At 36.6% G+C, this 21873-nt stretch overlaps 1 protein-coding gene across 1 annotated transcript in view; it reads right to left on the bottom strand.

Annotated features, from left to right (window-relative positions):
- Positions 1–378: 378 nt before the first annotated feature.
- LOC149827838 (Pentatricopeptide repeat (PPR) superfamily protein) overlaps positions 379–21873 on the bottom strand; it is a 57494-nt gene continuing 35999 nt past the window's right edge. Inside the window, exon 2 of the mRNA XM_090019679.1 lies at positions 379–1626. Within this exon, the coding sequence (XP_089875805.1) occupies positions 496–1626 (1131 nt within the window). The 3' untranslated portion in view covers positions 379–495. The remainder of the gene's footprint in view (positions 1627–21873) is intronic.

Raw genomic sequence — 21873 nt, 5'->3', positions numbered from 1 at the left:
TTCTGACCATGGTTTAAATGGAGCCATGAGTCCATTTTGATTGTTCATTGAACTCTAGTTACCAATTTGCTGAATCAAAGGGCTCAACATCTGTACAGCATTTAGGGTGAGGATTATGCAAATCACTTGGACAATGACAATCAACCTTGAGTCATCGACAATGTGTGACGTGTTATGCTCCGCAGTTAGTCCTCCATGCCATTAGTGTGCAAAAAGCAAATGACATAATTGGACATATAAATACACTACTGTTTCTATCGGCAAAAATTGTTTTATACCTCCATCATAGTGAAAAACAAGTGTACATAGAAATACGTTATATTGATTCTATCAGCAAAAGTGCCAGGTATACTTCCAAACCTACTCCATATAATTTCATCTATCTGATTTGCTTATCAATGCATTATAACAACACTTTATCTCAACTTATTGAAAATTACAATGACAAAAGAATGATTACATGAACAATTAACATGATACAAATGAGTTACACAGCTATAATTTATCAACTGACATTTCAGCAACACTAAAATCATTCATGTGCAACTCTTTCCTTCTCCTTCGCAACTCGTTAACTTGATTGCTCATTCCTCTACCAGAGTAGGCATTTATCATGGTACTGTAAGTAACTTTATCAGGCTTGCATCCTTTCTTCTCCATGTCTGTTAGTACGTGTCGCATCTCGGCGAGGCATCCTATCCTCCCATATGCATCAATCAAGCAATTGAAGAATGTTATATCTAATGTTATATCTGAATTGTCGATGAACCGCATTACCGCCATAATTTTCTCAAGATTTTGTGCTCTCCCATATGCTCTTACAAGAGAGCTCAAAGTCACACAGTTGGGCTTGATCCTCTCTGACTTCATCAGCCTAAAAAGATACTCCATCTGCTCTAAATCTCCTGCTCTGCCAAATGCATCTATAAGAACATTGTAAGTCACTAGTGTCCAAGAAAAATAATATTTCTGCATATACTCCATCACTGCGCTCATTTTATCATACATTCGCAACTTCCCATATGAATATAGCAATATATTAAATGTCTTTATGTTTGGTTGAATTCCACTGCTTTGGAATTTCTCATAGCATTTCTCCATCATTTCGATCTGCTTAGTGTTGCCAAAGGCCCTGAGGGTGGCATTCATTGTCCAAACATCTGGTTTGCAGTCACGATCCCCAAGCATCTCCATGAGGGTCCTTTCCATTTCCTCAAACTTCCCAGCTTTTCCATAAGCATCAATTAGCGTGTTATATATAACAGTGTTCGGCTGGATCCCTCGGCTCGCCATGTCTTCTAGCAATGTTTGAACTTTGTCAAAGGCAAAGAACTGTAGACATGATTTTATGAGGATAGAGTAAGTATACACATCAGGCTGGCAGTCAGGCATCTTCTTCATCTGATCAAGGATGGAGAAGGCTTGGTCAAACAAGCCACTCCGACTGTAGGCTGAAACAAGAGCTGTGTATGCTTCATGAGTTATGTTGCATCCTTCATCAACCATTGCATCAAATAGGATGTGGGCCTTTTCGGGTTGCTTACACTTTCCAAGCATCACAATGAGCTTGATGTATATGCCAGCACTGGGCTTGTACCAGAGTTGTTCCCGAAGTAGTTCAAAGACCTGCAAGCATCACCTTTGCTTAGAATTTGAATGCAAAAGTTGTGCACCACTTGCATCAACATCATAGATAAGATGCCGACTAATAATACTTACATTGGACGCAAGCACAAAACCAGGACACAGATATACCTGTACTAAAGTAGATATAAAACAACAAACTCTACAAGAAATATATATTGGCATACATGCATAACTCCATGGATACACAACTCTTGACAAAAATTAAGCGTGAAAGAAGTTTCAATAAATTTGATCCAAATTTAAAGTTTAAAGTCGCAGGCTACATATTGGAGAATTTAAGCATCATATATTTGCTGAGAAGCATACATAGACGGATATGTTTGTACCAATGCCCTAACAAGGTTTGATGATTGACATTACACAAGTTTTTAACACATCTTGCAAAGACTACTTGACTCCAATGATATTGAAATTGCAAACAGGTTCTTCCACTTCACAAAAGGTTTCCAGGAAAAGGATGTGCTTTGTTAGAAATCCTGTTTCAAGTTTCCAAAAGTAATTATCCTGACCAAAAAGCCACATGGATGAAGCTGTGACAAATACACTTGATGGTGAAGCTGAGTTCTACCAGTAGACTACTAATCATTTCTAGTGTCATACACCTTTTACCCTTCCACACGCACCATCTCACATGTAATGAAATATGCGAAAATACAAAACAAAGGCATCTAAGGGCTTACATGATCATAAACACAAAGTGCACATGCACATACACAAGTCCAACTAAGGGACAATACAAGAGCACTAAGACACTACACAAGCACTAAGTGCACACAAGACATAAAAGAATTAAAAAGAACACAAAAATATAAAAAATATACATCTTATTGAGCATGAATGCTTAAGAGAAGCATTATATACAAGAGAGAGAATTACCCCCTTTATATAGACAAAAGGAGAGCACTTAGAGCCCTTGGGACCACCACCCCTAAGGACAATAATGCCCTTAGCTTAAAACAAAAAGACAAAAAAAGGAAATAAAGAAAGAAAGACTAAAGTGCCCTTAATGAGCACTTTTTATTACAATGTTTGTAAAATGATGAAAATACCCTTAGATGGTATTACCCAAGGTTGTAAGTAGTGTACCCGTATCGGTTGGCCCAATAGTAACACTGTATCGTAGCATATCGTATCATAAACGTATCATACATTTTTAATAAAAGAAATTTAAAAAATCTAAAAAAATAAGAAAATCAAGAAAAATCAGAAAAAATAGTAAAAATTCTAAAAAAATCATATCATATGAAATAATGATGAATTGCACTAAATACAACCATAAAATCACATATGAAGCATTTATGTCTCTATGAGACGCATAAGATATCATCAAACATAAACTAATATTAAATGTCTTGCAATTAAGAACATACCACACGACTCATACTTCCATATTACATAAACAAAAACATCTCATGAGAACAAGTTTTTTAATAAAACATGATACATCAATAATCATAATCATATTCATCATCAATATCTTCTTTTTCTTCTCCTCCTTCGACATCCACATTGTCTCAAAGATACGTGAGGTTTTCATCATCTACCTATTGTGCTCCACACATGTTAATTCACTGAATGTCCTCTTTGTTCAAAAGAGTTTTTGCTTCTTCAACTCATGCATCCAATTCATCAAAATGTTCCAAACTGATGGGATCAAATTGCTCTTTGTGTTTCCTTGTTGATGACATGAAAATTTTAAAATTAGTTGGGTTTTGAATGAAAATGACAAATAACATTTATAATTTTATATACCTCTGCCTCAATCGTAAGTAGACGAGGTCATTAAGCCTTTTGTACTCCAATCTATTTCTTATTTTGGTATGGATTTGCTAAAAAACGCCTCAGTTTCTCTAGCATCCACTTGCACTACATGTTTGGCTAAGAATGTGAATGACAAAGCTCTCAAATTTGGAACATCACTTCCAAACCTAGTGCACCACAAGTTTAAAAAAACAAGAAAATGAGAAATCAATAAGACAATAACATATACAATCATACAAAACATTATAACTAAATAACAATTTGAAATTAAAATTGAAATAGGCAAAATAAATTACATGGACGCATTGTGGCATGGTTTCGCACTGCTGCAGGTCTCCCCATATCATACAATGCATTATCATAAGTTTTCATTTCCTTGAATTTGATCTTGAATGTTATAATCAGGGTTCAACCTTTCGATGCAATCCAAAAGTCTTTTATTAACTTCTCTATTCATTTTAAACATAAAGGAGTATCTAAATGCAAGATTTAAATCATATGTTGCGGCATAAAGAGGTTGATGAAATTGCTCAATCCACCACTTATGATCAATGATGTTCCATATAGGTATCCAAAATTTTTTCTTCCCCTTCAAATTATCTTTAATAACCTTTTTTGCCTTATCCATGGCCACATAGAGATAACCCATAGCTGATATGTCTTCAGTGTTAGTCAATCGAAGTACCTTCACCAAAGGTATAGTTATTCTCAACAACTTCAGGCATGAATCGCAAAATTTACTTCTGAATACAATATCGGCAATTTGTCTGGGTTTTCTTTTTGTGCATGGGGATATACATTCCACTTATCTAATGAAAAACATTTTTTTAGTGCGGCTCTATATTCTTTACTAGACTTTGCATTGTCAAAAAAAATTGTAGCAAATCTAGTAACTGCACAACGAATTAACTCAGCACCACCATTGTACTTTCCCATTAGGCTCAAAACTCATGCATGATTGTAAATAAATTTAATAATTTCTTAGCAACATTCAACTTATTGATGTACATCATCCATGCTGCCGATGTCCTGTAATGGGTAGCACACGGGGTCTAAAAGAATGACCCAAAATTTTCTGCCAACTCTTTACCTACTTCCCTATAATTTGTTGTATTACCAATAATGAATTGTATAATGTTTTAAGGTTGAACCTCTTCCACAACCTGGTCAAAAATCCTTAGCAATACATCTGTTGTCTTGGGTGTATCAGACAAATTAATTGATTTAAAAAACATGGTTCCTTTGGGGACAATAGATAAGAAAATTTATCAAGGTCCTTGACTTTCTATCTGTCCACCCATCTACCATGATGCTACACTTAGTTTCTCTCCATGACTGTCTTATTTCATCACAATATGCCTTCACTTCTTTCACAATAACATCTAAAACTTTTTCTCTCAAAGCATGATACACAAATATATATATATATATATATATACACACGAAAATACACACACACACACACACACACACACACATATATATATATATATATATACAACTTAACACTCACAATTAGGGGTGTCAACGGGTCAATTTGGTTTAGACCCAAGTAAAATCAGACTTGGGCACACTTTTTGGGTATGGTATCGGGTTCAGACCCGGGTCTAATCGGATCCATTATAAGAGAAACCATACCCGGACCCAATAAGAACTATATGAACCAGACCCAGACCATACCCAGTAAAATAATGTTTTATCATTTTTATATTGAAACATTGCGGGTCTTAATCGAAACTCAAGTCGAGCCTGAGTCTGGAATAAAATTTCACAAACTATACCTGGATCCATGTATGAATCGAACCTTCAGGTCCGAACTTGGGTATTAATTGGGTCTTATTATTTATCACCATACCCGAACCCTATAGGGTTTGGTCTAGGTCGGGTCCGGGTAAACCAGACCCGTTGACACCCCTACTCACAATGGCAAAAGTGTACACCTTTGCCTCCAAGAACAATTGGCAAAAGTGTACACCTTTACCTCTAAGAACAATTGGCAAAAGTATGCTCCCAAAGTAAAATCAAAACTAAACGCAATTGAACTAGTGAAAATAGAGGGTTTCTCATAGAAGTCTTAATAAAAAATTATTAGAACTTATTAGCAAATCAAACTAGAATGTGTTTGTATTTCTCAGTGAACTAAGAATGTCCACACCGAAATTGATGCAAAACATGCATGGGTAGCATAAAAGAGCTCACAAACTATTGTAATGAAGTATGCGGAAGCACAAAAGCACTAGCCACTTAAGGGCTTACAAGATCACAATCATACAAGTGCACATGAATAAGCCCTCCATGGGACAATACAAAAATCAATAAGGCAAAGGAAAGATACATAAAAATATAAAAATTATAAACCTTTATTGATCAAGTGCTTAATACAAGCCTTAAGAAATAGAAGGGAACACACCCAATATATATACAAAAAAAAGAGAAGAGGGGGTCATTGGGAGCTCTCAATAGAGTCGCTGGGAGCCCCAACGACTCTATGGTCATTTTGACCATAGAGCCCCTAATGGCTCTATAATAATTCAAATTTAAGAAAGAAAAAAATAATAATTGTTTAATAAACAGTTTTATTACACGAGTGAAATGACAAAAATACCCCTATAGAGCATTTATCTATATAACTAAATATATGTATATATGTATGTATATACTATCTTAAGATTCTTAACACCCCCCCTCAAACTTACGGTGTAAACACTAAAAGTTTGTTGAGAAGGAATATAAAACGTAGAGCAGCAAGAGCTTTAGTAAAGAAGTCCGCAAGTTGGAATTCTGAAGAGACAAAAGGCAACTCATTAGTTCCTCTTAGGAATTCATCACGAACATAATGGCAGTCCATCTCGATGTACTTGGTGCGCTCATGGAAGGTGTGGTTGTTGGCAATGTAAATTGCACTCTTATTATCGCAACACATCTTCGAAGGTTTGGAGACATCAACAACCATATCTCTGAGAAGATTTCTTAACCATACAAGTTTCATAGTTATAGTCATCATAGCCCTGTATTCTGCTTCAGTGGAAGATATTGAGACTTTTGGTTGCTTCTTGCATCTCCAGGCAATAAGAGAATCTCCTAAAAAGATACAAAAACCAGTAGTTGAGATTTTATCATTGGGATTTCCTCCCCAATCAACATCAATATAAACAAGTAAATCTAAAGATAAATATGATGGTAGAAAGAGCCATTTAGTTATGGCATTCTTGATATATTTGATGATCTTTAATACAACACTCATGTGTACAGTTGTGGGAGCATGTTTAAACTAACTAGCAGAATAAATTGCATGAGTTATATATGGTATGCTGATAGACAGATAAGTGAGAAACCCAATTAGTTGTCTGTAAGGTGTAGGGTCTTCAAGAAGAGTCTCATCTTCAAGTCTTAAATTAGCATTCACCACTTTAGGAGTTTTCACTTTCTTATCATCTGAACTACCAGATTTAGCACATATATCTGCAATAAGTTTTATTTGAGAAAGTATGTACACTCTGGGAGAGTATGCAACTTCAATTCCTAAAAAATATCTTAAGAATCTTAAGTCTGACATATCAAAATTATGTTTTAAAACATTTTTAACATATTACTAACTCGCTTTTTGTCGTTCCCTATTATAATTATATCATCTACGCAAAGTAAAAGGATAACAATACTAGTACTTATATTTTTCATAAATATAACAATATTAGTATAGCATGAACGAAAACCCAAATTAATCATAACATTACTGAATCTATCATACTAGGCCTTGGAGACCTACTTAAAACCATACTAAGCTTTTAAAAGTCTAAGAGATTTTTCTTTTTCAATATCAAATCACAGCGGAGGATCCATATAAACTTCTTCATTTAGTTCTCCATTAAGAAAGACATTTTTAATATCTAATTGGTATATAGGTCATTTTTTAGTTGATGTGACGGCTATTAGAGTCTCAACACTAGTCATTCTAGCTACGGGTGCAAAAGTCTCCTTATAGTCAATTTCATATTCTTGGGAGTATCCTTTAGCTACTAACCTCGCTCTATCTCTCTAGAGTTTCATCACTCTCGGTTTTAACTTTAAATACTCATCTGCATCCAATGGGTTTCTTGTTTGAATGTAACTCAACTACTTCCCAAGTTTTTGCTTTACTAAGAGCATCTAGTTCTATGTTTATGGCGTTAATCCAATGAAGAACATTTTTAGCTTCATTATAATGTGAAAGCTCATGGTGTGAATGTAAAGCTATTAGGCAAGTCCTATAATTAGGAGATAATGTTTCATAAGAAACAAACCTATTTGGTTGAATAGGTTTTCTACTAGATCATCTAAAAAGAGTTTCTTCTATAGGTTCACCGTATTAAGAAAATTTTTCTAAGGCACTAGTAGGATTACTTTGCTCATGCCGGGTATAAACTTGAATATTTTTTGGAGAACTATTAATGATGTCAGCACTACTCGGTGATGTCCAATATCAGAATATTCATGATTGATATCATCTATAATTTCATGATGATTTAAATTTTAAAGAGTAATCATTAGCATGTATATCTTCTCTTTGAGAAAGATCATACAAAAACATAGTTTATTTCCTCTCTCTTATCATATTCTTCAAAACCATTTTCATCATCTAAGAATGTCACATCTTTGGAAACATAAAGTTTGTTATATTTAGAATCAAAGCATCTATATCCTTTTTTATTTTCACCATATCTAATGAAAACACATTCAATTGCTTTTGGTGACAACTTGTAAAAGTACAAAACATTTACAACAAAAAATTCATAAACGATTGAAATTGAGTGTTATTTTAAAAAGTTTTTTATAAGGGAAACTATTTTTTAAAGTGGATGATGGCATTCGATTTATCAAATAAGCAAAAGTTAAAATGGCTTTGGCCCAAAAACTTTTGAGAATACTTTTAGAAATAAGTAAGGTTCTAGTGGTTTCTATTATATGCCTATGTTATCTTTCCGCTAGCCCATTTTGTTGTGGTGTCCTAGGGCACGATCTTTGATGGCAAACCTCATTTAGTTTTAGATAGTTTTGAAAATAATTAGATAGATATTTTCCACCAGAATCCAATCTAAGAATAGATATATTGCTTTGAAATTGATTCTAAACTTTCATGTGAAATTTTTTAAAGAAGGAAAAAACTTCTGACTTAAGATTAAGAAAGTAAATCCATACATATCTAGTAAATCATCAATAAAAGTCACATAATACGAGTAACCACCTTTAGATATGACCGGAGAAAGACCCCATACATCCGAGTGCACCAATTCAAAAGGTCTTGTTGAGACAAAGGTTCTATTTGAAAATGGGATAGATTTCATTTTTCCAAGAATACAATCTTTGCAAGTCATATCTTTTTCATTACAAAATTTGCTCCCAAAAGAAAAAAGATATATTTTAGAATAGCTTGAATGTCCAAGTATTTTATGCCAAGTTTCAATACCCTTATCTAGAACATAAGTACAAAAAGAGTTTAAAGGAAGAGCCAAAAAGTCCATAAAGTAAAGATCTTTTTTCCTATGGCCTTGCCCAATCCGCTTTCCAGACCGAAGATCATTCACAAAGCGTCCCTTAGATGAGAAAGATATTTCACATTCATGGTTGGTAATTTAAAAAACCAAAAAGAGATTTAAATTTAATTTAGAAACAACTCTAACTTTTGAAACAAAAAAATTGAATCTAATGTTCTTATACTTTAAAATTTTAAAATAGTTCCATCAGTCGTAGAAACACAAGATATATGCATATATTGGATAAGGCATTCTCATGATGAGTCATATGGAAAGATGCTCCCAAATCTAGAATTCAAGAGTACGTACCGGGTGAAGATGCGGAGGCAATGGCGGCACCCGATGTAGAAGAAGTCGTTTTAAGAATTTATTGAAGCGCGATGGATATTTGTCTAAGTGTATTTTTAAGATCCTCTCCACTTTTGCTTTCTTCTTCGTTCTTGAAAATAGATTCTTCAACGAAAGCAACCTTATACTTGAAGGTTCTATTCAACTCAGGGCAAGCGGGTTTAAAGTGACATGGCTCGTTACAATGACAAAGTGCGGAGGCTTATAGGTTTTGACATGGTTGCTGGGTTTAGATACTAAAAACTTTATCACTACTTTTACTCATACCAAGACGAGTTTCTTCTTGGATGATTTCGGCAATAGTATCTTCTAAAGGAAAAGTAGATCTATGTAAGAGAGAAGATCTAACTTGCTCAAATTTGGGATGAAGCCCAAATAGGAATTGAAAAAATCTCACTTGTTCCATTTGTTTTTGCCTAAGTTCAACATCTTCAATAGCAACCCACTTAAGCTCTAAGAGTAATGTTCATCCCATAGGGGATTTAAAGCACTATAATAGTCTTTGATACTCATTTCACCTTGTTTGGTGGTCCAAACCTTTTCTTGCAAGAAATATGCTCTTGCAATATCCTTTTGGGTATACATACCCTTCATAAAAAACCAATATTCATTGGCTTTGCAGAATTTTGCAATGTTAGCACATATCTTAAGATCGACGTTGTTCATGAACCATGCAAGAATTTTTGCATGGTTGATCCCTCAATCTTCTACTTGTTTATGATGATCATCAATAGCTTTAGTACGAGCATCTCCCTCTAAGGCTTTCTCTTGACCTCTTAGTTTTGTGAACTTGAATTGGGGTTCAGGGATAGTGCCCATCACATAACCCCAAAGTTTTTTTCCTTTGAGATTGTTTTTCATGGCAGAAGCCCACATCATGTAATTTTTTCCATTAAGGAGAGATCAATCTTGGTTTCCATGGCGTGAGCAAGAGAGAGAGAAAATAAAAAAGAGAAGATGTCACGCACAGAATCACTTGATAGCAACCTTTCACATCCAAGAACACTATGGCTTTGATACCATGTAATGAAGTATGCGGAAGCACAAAAGCACTAACCACTTAAGGGCTTACAAGATCACAATCATACAAGTGCACATGCACAAGTCCTCTAATGGGACAATACAAAAATCAATAAAGCAAAGGAAAGATACATAAAAATGTAAAAATTATAAGCCTTTATTGATCAAGTGCTTAATACAAGCCTTAAGAAATAGAGGGGAACACACTCCATATATATATATATATATATATATATATATATATATATATATATATAAAAGGAGAAGAGGGGACCATTGGGAGCTCCCAATAGAGTCGTTGGGAGCCCCAACCACTCTATGGTCATTTTGACCATAGAGCCCCCCCCCCCCGATGGCTCTACAATAATTCAAATTTAAGAATATATATATATATATATATATATTTTTTAATAAAGAGTTTTATTACATGAGTGAAATGACAAAAAATCCCCTATAGAGCATTTATTTACATAACTAAATATATGTATATATATACTATCTTAACAACTATAACATGATTGGATTTTTAACTATAGCAATACTATTCTGTTGTGCACAATGAAAAATAAAAGCACCAATGAAAAACACAATGGTCTAAAGCGGGGTCACTGATCTTGTTTTGTTCAACTTCACAAACAAAATTTCACCATCAATTTTATATCTGCAAATTTTGCATAGTTAGGAAATCAATAAATGGGAATTTTAAGAATGAAGTGGCAATTATTATTTTATATTAATCTGGCATTTAAGTATGGATTATAAGTTAAATTGACATTTTATGAATGAATTGGCATTTATTTGGTAAGTATATTTAACTGGCACTTATTTGTTAATTTTATTTAATTGGCATTTATTTGTTAGTTATATTTAATTAACATATATTTGCTAATTAGATTTCATTTGCATTTAATCGTTGATTAACTTTAAATTGAGATTTATTTATTTATTAGATTTAATTGTCATTTATTTACCAATTAAATATTTAATTGTTAATTAGATTTAACGGATATTTAGTTGTTAACTATATCTCAATGACATTTAAATTACTAAGCCAAGCTAATTAATGATGGAATTATTTTAAAATTAAAGTTGAAATATTATTTAATATTTTTATATTAGAGTTAAATTGCCCAATTGGGCAATATGGACCCAATTGGACTTGGATCCATTGTTGGATCCAAGTTGGGGGTCGATTTTCTTAGGAGAACCCTCTCTAGAAGACTCTAGAGAGGGGATCAAATGAAGTGGGGAACATGATAGTGGCCAAGTGAGCCAAGTAGTGAGGGAATGTGCCACTACCTCCCTTCCCCCCTTGGTCGATCACCCCTCTCTTCCTCTATTGAGGGGAATCTTCTAGAATGTTCTAAAAGATTCCCTCCGCCACTCACTTAGGCTATAAATAGCTCCTCACCCCCACCCCCCATTATTATCACTCTTAGCACTCTCTCTCCCTCTCCACGAGTTTTAGAGAGAAAGGCTCTCTTCTTTTCAATTTTTCTCTCTTCCCTTCATTCTCTCCCTAGTTTGGCTTGGTGAAGGAACGCTATCACACGCTATCACTCTCATCTCTCCCTTACCCTATTTTGAAGAACTCCATTGGAGCTTGGCTCTCAAGCTCACACTCTATCTCAATCCCTCTTGCATTCAGGATTTTGGGAAGCCATTGGAGCTTGGAGGAAGACTCTCTCTCTCTCTCTCTCATCAAAATCTCTCTTCCTTAGAGGAGACCCTCATCAAAATCTCTCTTCCTTAGAGGAGACCCTCCATTGTCAGTTTGGAGGAAGCCCTCACAGCTTGGAAGAAGCCTTGAAAGAGACCCCAACCTCATTTTGATTTTTGGGAGAGGCTCACCCAACACGGTTTTGAGGATTCTCAAGGGGGTTTCTCATCCTTACGAATTCATATTCCTATTTCTACATTTGACAAGGTAAGGGACACTTTTAACTCCATAATTATTGTAAAGACCTAGAACATGCTTATTAGATGTTTATTGTAAAGTAGAATTCCTACACGTTAGAATTAGGGAATTGCCTAAAAATGTATATGGATACATGTTATGTATTTGTTTACATGTAATCTATATGCATTTTTGTTGATTTTAGAAATGGACATGTATTTATGTGGATTTTAGAAATGTGCAGGCATTCTTGTTGATTTTATAAATCTGGAAATGCATGTGTAATTTTAGAAATATGAGCATGTACATGCATTCTTGTTGATTTTATAAATCTGTAAATATATGTGAATGCATGTGTAGAAATATGATCATGTACATATATTCTTGTTGATTTTATAAATCCGGAAATGCATGTGTAATTTTAAAAATATGATCGTGTACATGCATTCTTGTTGATCTTATAAATACGAAAAGACATGTGAATGCATGTGTAATTTTTCAAATATGATCATGTACATGCATGTGTTCATTTGGAATTTCGGAAATCCATATATGTATATGCATTTTTGAGGAATTGAGAAATCTGAAAATGCATATGTTCATTTGGAATTTAGAAATACATATACGTATCTGCATTTTTAAAGAATTGAGAAATCTGAAAATGCATATATGTTCATTTAGAATTTAGAAATACATATATGTATATGCATTCATGTTGATGTTAGAAATCTGAAAATATGCATGAGTAATTGATGTTCCTACACAAATCTGGAATTTCGATAAAAGAATAAAATGTGTATTTTAAAAAACAGATTTGGTGTAAGAGCCTTGTGTCATGTACATGGACACATTAATTTCATATTTATAAATGTGTTTGTATCATGTGCATTGAGACATTCATTTTAGATTTATGAATATACTTGTGTCATGTATATGGACACTTGAAATTTGGATTTTTGAGAATGTATTGGTATCATGTACATATACACTTTAAATTCAGATAACATGATTGTGTCATGTACATGGACGCATTAATTTCAGGTTTATGAATGTGTTTGTGTCACTTTCACGAACACATTAATTTCAGACTTATGAATATAGTTGTGTCATGTACATGGACACTTAAAATTCAGTTTTTTGAGAATATATTGTTGTCATATGTACATGTACACTTTAAATTTAGATTTGATGAACATGATTGTGTCATGTACATGAACACTTTAAATTCAAATTTACGAATGTGTTTGTGCCATGTACATGAACATTTTAAATTCAGATTTATGAATATAGTTGTTTCACGTACATAAACACTTTAAATTCAGATTTTTAAGAATGTATTGGTGTTATGTACATGTACACTTTAAATTCAGATTTGATGAACATGATTATGTCATGTACATAAACACTTTAAATTCAAATTTATGAATATGTTTGTGTCAAATACATGGACACTTTAAATTCAGATTTGTGAATGTGTGTCATGTACATGGGGCACTTCAAATTCAAAATTGGTAAGTGATTATGCCATGCATATGGGCACATAAATTTCAAATTTAAGGTGAATGACTATGCTATGTGTAAGAGCACATAAAAATCAGAATTTTGGTAAGTGTTGGTGCTAAGTATTGAGCACACAAAAATCATATTTGTGGTAAATAATGGGTGTTGGGTATATGAGTACTTAGAATCATAATTTTTATGAATATAGTGCCTTAGATATATGCATTGAATTTAATACGTGAAGGCATTTTTTTATGTATGGCAGATCTAATTTAAATATCATGCTTGGAATGAATACATATGAAGCATGATCATATGCGGTTATATTATTGAATCATGACTATGAGGACAAACATGCTCTTATATGCTATCATGATATGCTAAATTACCGCATGCAGATATTACTTGTTGATTCATAGTGCTATAACACATGAAATGTACGCATGCACTATTTGATTGCTCATATTAGAGCTTGTGCAGTGCCTTAATATTTATATGAATATGTGGCATGTGATTTAATTGTACATGTTCTTGAGTGAGCTAAGATTTCTAAGAACCCAAGGAGTGTGAAGAATGCACCATGTTATGAATGATACATGCACACATAAATTATTTGATTCACCTTCATGGGTGAAATGCTCGAATGGTTAAAGGCACAAGAGCACACTGAATGAGTTAGAAACATGTCAAAATAATGAATAGATACCTGGAATGGGTAGTGCAGGTATGGCCTATTGGGATTAGGCACACTTGGTGGAATATAAACCCTATAATAAAGAAGTCTTAATAACCCATTCAGATCTACGATCTACCTTGGAGAGAAGATCTATGGTCTACCTTGGAGAGAGTAGGTGGTACAACCGTGAACGACCATGTTGTTAATATGTTAAGTGAGAGTATTGCTGAATCACGACTCACTCGGTCTCTTGACCTCGGGAGGTAGAAGACTTGGGATTACGGAATATTGTCTTAGGTAGTAGATCCCCACACTACTGCAGTTAGTAAAGGATGCATCTTTATTGTATGATGCCTCTACGAGGATTCTTCTGAGTTTTTTACCGTCCGCATTGGTTTTTGTTTCAGTTATGTAACGCCCCAAAATTTCAAACTTGCAAACCTTTCAGAAAACGGGCTAGAGACTAGAAAAAATCTCTTTCCTTTAGATTTTCTTTATGAAATCAGCGGAAGATTATTCTTTTGTTAAATTCAGAAAGGCAAGCTGACAACCTTGGGCACGTTAGCTAAAAGAACCAAAACTCACAATCCATGCTACTTGCAAAACACTTGGAAAAGTCACTTCTATTAAAAGAAGTTCTCAAATAGTACAAAATTCGGATATCCCAAGGAAAATCTGTTACAAAACCCCAAAAACGTCCAGGACACGAACTAAGAACAGGAAAAAGGAAATCTTGAACCCATATTGCATCGCGTCATCGCCCGTGGTGTACCTAATCATCACCTGTACCCATAGAATGGGTTAGTTTTGCGAAAAACCAGTAGGTGCACAAGAGAGACTACAGGAAACTGAATTAAATACATTTAATTTAGTATGTTGAGGAGTTTAAAGCAGATATGCAGTTAAACAGGTAAGTCGTTCAAAACAGGTAGGCAGTTCAAAGCAGGTAAGCAGTTCAAAGCAATTAAGCAGTGCAACTGTCAAGCGCAGCATGACGATTCATTTGATCGTAAGTTGTGAACTACTATGCAATAAGCAAGGCTCATGACCCATCAACCAGTGTGAACAGACTTTATGTTTCAATATTACTGGCCTACGGGTAAGTGCAGACAAAACGTAGAAACAACTGAGACTAGTTCGGGCGTCTGTTATTCTATATATTTTCAATAACCCGAATAGCTAGTTGAGTTCGCTCCTAAGGGGACGACTTTAGTCGAGAGAGGATTCCCTAAAAGCAGGTACTTGGCAACAGATGCCTCTAACTTCTGCAGAAGTCCATGGGATCTACCACCTAGGATAATGTCTGGTAGTCCCTTCCCCTAACTCCAATAACTGTGGAGGCCGGATCTTTGCCCGTGGGGTGGTTGTTAACAACCTGTCCATTGGAGTTTTGTATTGATTCATCATCTCCCTTAACAGAAACACAAGGGCGAATGAGTGTGTCAGGGGTAAATTAACTGACGACTTATTCTATATGCTCTGGCCTTTTGACCTAATGAGCATCTTACCTGTGAAGGCGATCTCATTTTTATATATTTACAACATTGTGCATTTAGCACTGTTCGAGGTTGCACGACCGTCTCATCCGATCATCGTAGTACTAGCGTGTAGTGCACGACTACAAGTACTCTAGGATGAAAGGGGTATAGCTCTTCAATAAGAGCCTCAACAAAAGTGTTTCACAAAGATATAATGTTTCTCATTTCTCAAACTTTATTTTTGACATTCTTTATCTTTTAAAACAACCAACTGCTTGTGCCAACATTTGGCATGTGATCTTCTAGAATCTCATCTGCTATCGGGGTATCTACATGCCTCGCATGACTCGATACCGGCCTCGATAGACGGGATACGGGTTTCTCAATAGAACCCCCGCTAAGAAGTTCGCTCGAGCCCCAATTCGGGGTTACCCGAGATATATCGGATAAACGAACAAAACCAACCAATGACATCCTTCCAAATACTTCGATTTGGGCAATCTTTGATGCTTTTGCGCAGCTCCCTAAAATCTCAAGTCTACTATGCAGGACTGCTCACTCGAAAAGCCAGGATCCCTGCTAGGGATCCCTCTCCTTAGACGAGGATGTATCGCTAGCTCCCGACTCAACTCTTGTCGCAAGAGGGAGAGTGGTAAATGCCCCTTGCATCCTCCACGAGGATGCCCTTATGGCACATGCAATGAGCGAAAACCTGAGCGTCATCTGCAATGGCAAGGTAGTAACAAAACATTTGCAAAAGCAAGAGCCTGGGCGCAAAGCGCGATGGCAAAGTAAAGACATGACAAAAAGTAAAGGACAAGGATCGCGAAACCGCGTCCTTGAGTTAAATGTGTACTCATATAATTATATATATATATATATGCATATATATTTATTTAATTGTCCTTTTTAGTTAATTGAACTCAATTCAATTGTCCAAGTCCTCCGTGCAATCTTCCCCTACCTTGGGGAGTTGCAAGCTTGCTGGCGCCTACGGGTGTAAACGATTGACGACTCGGGTCGCGGAGCGCCAGCGGAATCCGTCGTACGAGCTGCAAAAACGACAGACTTAGCAAGCTAACACCAAAAAATAGAAGATCATGGGCACTGTCGCTGACCTAACGTGAAGGAAGCAGAGGCAAGGGCATCGTGCCCTTGCGCACCTGCTATCAGCGCAAGAAGCAGGGGCAGGGGCTGCGAGCCCTTGCTGACTTGCTATCAGCAAATTACGAGGCAAGGGGTTGCACCCCTGCCCTCAGAAAGCGAGGGCAGGCAGGGCTCCGCCCCTGCCTGACAAAGTAGAAGAGAGGCAGGGGCAAAGCCCCTGCCTGATGCCGGGGGAGAGGAAGGAGGCTCTGCCCCTTCCAGCCGAAAGGCAAAGAGGCAGGGGCTAAGCCCCCACCCGTTAGCCACCAAGGGGGGAGGCAAGGGGCTTCGCCCCTGCCTGCCGAATATGCAAACAAGCATGGGGTGAAGCCCCTGCCTGACGCCAGAGAAGAGGGAGCAGGGAGGGGCTCAACCCCCTCCCCTGCCGTAACAGGGAGGGGCTTGGCCCCTCCTGCGTACTACGAAGGCAGGGAGGGTCGAGCCCTCCCCTGCAAAGATCGAAGGCAGGGAGGGCTCGGGCCCCTCCCTGCGATAAACAGAGGCAGGGAGGGTCGGACCCTCCCCTGCGCACCTAAATAGGGGAACAGGGAGGAGCTCGACCCTCCCTGTGAAAAAGGAGACAGGGAGGGGTCTTGACCCTCCCTGGTGAAGACAAAAGGGCAGACAGGGGCCCCAAAACCCCCTGCCGAAACCCTTCTCATAGGCGGCAGTGGTTTTACCCCTGCCGACCTGTCGGCATACTGGTAGGGGCTAAAGCCCCTGTCGGGCGGCCCTTCCTTGCCGTAAAAGACCAACAGGAAGGGGCTTTTGCCCCTGCCTATCGACGAAAGGGAGAAGAAAAGAAAAGAGGAAGAGGAGGCGGCAAAAGGAAAAGAAAAGGGGAAGAAGAAGCGGCGCGTACCTGTCGGCGACGACGATGTCGATCGAAACAAAAGGGAAGGGATGGCACTGGGGTCGCAGCCGCCCGCAGGGAGCCATCAGTGTTCGGGGAAGGCTGAACGCGAGGGCGTCTCGGGCTTGCTCTGGCGAATCGAGGGAGAGCAAGAGGGGAAGACGGTGAGGTTGGCGGTGAGGGCTGAAAGGGGAGAGGAAGTCGGGGTACCAAGAGAGAGACAAGAGGGCGAGAGTGCAGCGAGAACGAGAGAGCAGGACAGGCGAGAGAGACGAGGGGAAGGAGGTTTCGAGAAACCTCCCCCCTTGCCTCACTGTCCTTAAAGGGCACGAGAGGCGGTGCCTCCATTGGGTCCGGGTCGGGTCCGGATCCGACCCGAATCCAAGTTAAATTTTTTTCGTGTTTTACAAGTTATACCCTCGAGAAAGATAAAATACATAGCATAATACACACCCGATGTTTGTCTCTTTTGTCTCGAGTAGTTCCACGAGTACCCGATGAAACAAGTAATAAAAAGAAACAAAGTGTAATATCGCATATTTTCACACTTAGTTAAATTTGAGATTTTCGAAATTGGTAAAATCTCAATTTTAGGCCGATACTTTTGAGTCTAGGCTTGGCCCAGGTCTCATTGTCAAGGCCTAAACGAGCCACTTAAAACGTGAGGAAAAGTTTTATTTTCAACCTTTAAATTCAAGCAAAATTTGGGTTATTTTCAGACGAATTTCATAGGCGAAATTAGAGTTATATATCGTTGGATGCGTCTCAAATTTCTGAGCGTAACGGTATTTTACTTTTCCGGATTCGGGCTATGGTTATCCCAAAATCGCAGTTTTTAAAAAAAGAGCAGTTTGTCGGTTCGAATCCGAATTTGGATCAGACTAGATCCAATGAATTCGATCCAAATTAATATGGATCTGGACTCTATCCAAGACCCATATTAATCTGGATTTGGTCCAGCATAAAACCCATTTGGATTATTTTGGAGATGGATTTGGATCTTGGATCAGGATCTAGATCCAATTCCATGCCCAACGAATTTCCACATTTAAATTCATTAGATAGCTTTAAATTGAAGTTATTTAGTGTTAAGAAGTCTTCTATGTTATTAAAATAACCTTTGAAAATTTCTAGATACTTATTAATCAATTAACACTAATTAATTAATTAATTTCAATTTCAAAATTTGATTCAAGCCTTGGTTTAGGACTCTAAGTAAGGTCCTTAAACCCATATAGAATCACTTAAGAAGTATCCTAGTTCAATAAAATAACTTTTGGAAGCTTTTAAGTATTTATTAATTAATTAATAATTAATTAATTATATTTAATTCTAAAATTTTAAGTTGGTTTTGGTTTAGGACTCTTAAAAGAACCCTTAAACACTTATGGAAGCAACTAAGAAGGTTTTGAAAAGTCTATTAAAATGGAACTTTGAAAAGTCAACAAAATAAAAGAGTTTCAAAATTTTGGAAAGTGAGAGAGTTCCAATTAGAGATTAGCTCCGGCCCTTTGTAGAAGGGCTGGATGGATAAGAGGGGGTGTGACCCCATTTTTTCTTTATAAATAGCCTCAAAGAGAGAGAGAGAGAGAGAGAGAGAGAGAGAGGAAGAAGAAGAACAAGCTTGGAGATCCATTCATCTCCAGCCATCCAGTATTTTCTAATTTCTACCCATCCATCTTTAGCTTTTTTTCGATATAAGGTCAAGGTACGAGTTTTTCTCTTGTTTTGAACAAGAAAAAGAACATGGATTGGATTTTCATGCAAGGTTTTAGTGAAAATCAATGGGAAAAGAGTAAATCTGGGTATTTACTCTAATACGCATGGATTGGGATTAACGAGTTTCCTTTCCAGAATTTATTTTAGAAAATCCATGTATATATATATATATATATATATGTGTGTGTGTGTGTGTGTGTGTGTGTTTATATAGTGTCGTAGATCTATAGATCTGGACTGATCAGCCTATCTAATAAATATGGGCAGATCTGGTCCAGATTTAGTGCACTAAACTCTTGGTGAAAAAAAATATATGATATGCAATGTTTTATAAATTTTCTTACCTGTTTTCGGTATATGCTTGTGGTCATGTTAAAATAGGAATTTTGTTTTGCATGAGTTCATGTTAGAACAGCATGTTTAGTTGCAGGTTCCATGGTAAATTAATTTTTGTACTGGGTTCATGTGAAACTGAAGGTAAGACTCAGCATGTGCATGTAGCATTGCAAGTGAATCTGTTCACACATGCAAATCTGAATGTAAAACTCAGGACATGCATGTAGATTTGCAAGGGAATGTGTTTACATATGCATATCTGTATATACAGGTATATTTGAATGGAAATGTGCATATACATACATAGTAATAAACCTGCATACTCATGCATACTCGAAAGTATATTTTTCTACTAGCTAGGTGGCTGACTCTTACATCAAGGATCTGCATTAAGCCCTTTCCTATTTGCTATAGTGATGGATAAGCTTACGAGATCAATTCAAGAAAATGTGTCGTGGTGTATGTTGTTTGCTGATGATATTGTTTTGATTGATGAGTCTAGAGCTGGGGTTAATGCTAAGTTAGAATTATGGAGACAGACATTGGAAGCAAGAGGTTTTAAGTTGAGTAAGAGTAAGACAGAATACATGGAATGTCGATTTAGTAAGCAACGAAATAGAGATGGGAGTGTAGTGAAGCTTGGTGAGAAAGAAATACTGGTGGATGATTCTTTCAAATATTTGGGATCTATCATTCAAAAGTATGGAGAAATTGATGGAGATGTAAATCATAGGATAAAGGTTGGGTGGATGAAATGAAAGAGTGCAACTGGAGTGTTGTGCGATCGTAGAATGCCATTGCGGTTGAAGGGAAAGTTTTATAGGACGACTATTAAGCCCGCTTTACTATATGGTACGGAATGTTGGGCTGCCAAGAGACATCATATTCAAAAAATGAGTGTAGCTGAGATGCGTATGCTGAGATGGATGTGTGGAAATACAATAAAAGATAAGATTCGGAACGAGGAGATACGTAAGAAGGTAGGCGTTGCACCCATTGAAAATAAGATGAGAGAGAATCGTTTACGGTGGTTTGGACATATTCGACGAAGGCCTAATGATGCTCCAGTTAGAAGGATGGAGAAATGGGAAAATATATTAGTTAAAAGAGGTCGGGGTAGGCCTAGGAAGACATGGATGGAGGTGATAGGAAAGGATATGAATGCTTTGAACCTCACCGAGGACATGGCATTGGATAGAAATGAATGGAGGAGAAGGATTCATGTGGAAGACCCAGAATGATTTTCTTTGTTGGTTCATATCGCCGACCCCAATTGTTTTGGGATAAAGGCGTAGTTGTTGTTGTTGTTGTTTGTTGTTTTGTGTGACTTGATATAGAAGATATGCTTCTGGAAAAAGTCTCGTCATACACATATTTCTATGTCTTGATATCTCTGAATCTAAATTTGGAGGGACACGACCAATACCACCAGCCCGCCACTTATTTGCATAATATTTTGGATTAAGAGAATGTGTCATGCAATGCAAAGGAGTGTTGTTCTTATCCCATCTTCTGACTAAAATTGAATAAATATGATTAAAAAAATCTGAATCATCCAATGCAGGATTTTTTTTCTTCATGCTTGAAAATTATAGCTTGTATTTTTCCAATCATATTATCCCGCATTTCATAAACTCTGTGAAGCATGGGCTCATCCTTATCAACTTCTCTTAACATTTCCCAAATAGGTTGCGTAAATTGAAGGAAGTATACCACTCTGTTCCAAAACTCATCATCAAGAATGAATTTCTTAATTTCTTGAGCCTTCATATCATCATCAACACGATAGAATGTCCAATTTTCATCAGTCACCATGTTAATCAAAGCATTTTTCACTCTTTTAATCATCTTCATCATCACAATGATGGACGCAAAACGTGTTTCAGCGACCTTCAACAATTTCAAATCAGAATGCCTATTAAATATAGCATTAGCACGATGGTGGTTAACAACAAAATTCCTAATGCTTTTGACATTTCTTT

The sequence above is a fragment of the Nuphar pumila genome, chromosome 10 (genome assembly GCF_984573655.1).
Source record: "Nuphar pumila chromosome 10, dmNupPumi1.hap1.1, whole genome shotgun sequence".
Taxonomy (NCBI): Eukaryota; Viridiplantae; Streptophyta; class Magnoliopsida; order Nymphaeales; family Nymphaeaceae; genus Nuphar; species Nuphar pumila.
This window is presented reverse-complemented; position numbering and strand designations above follow the sequence as displayed.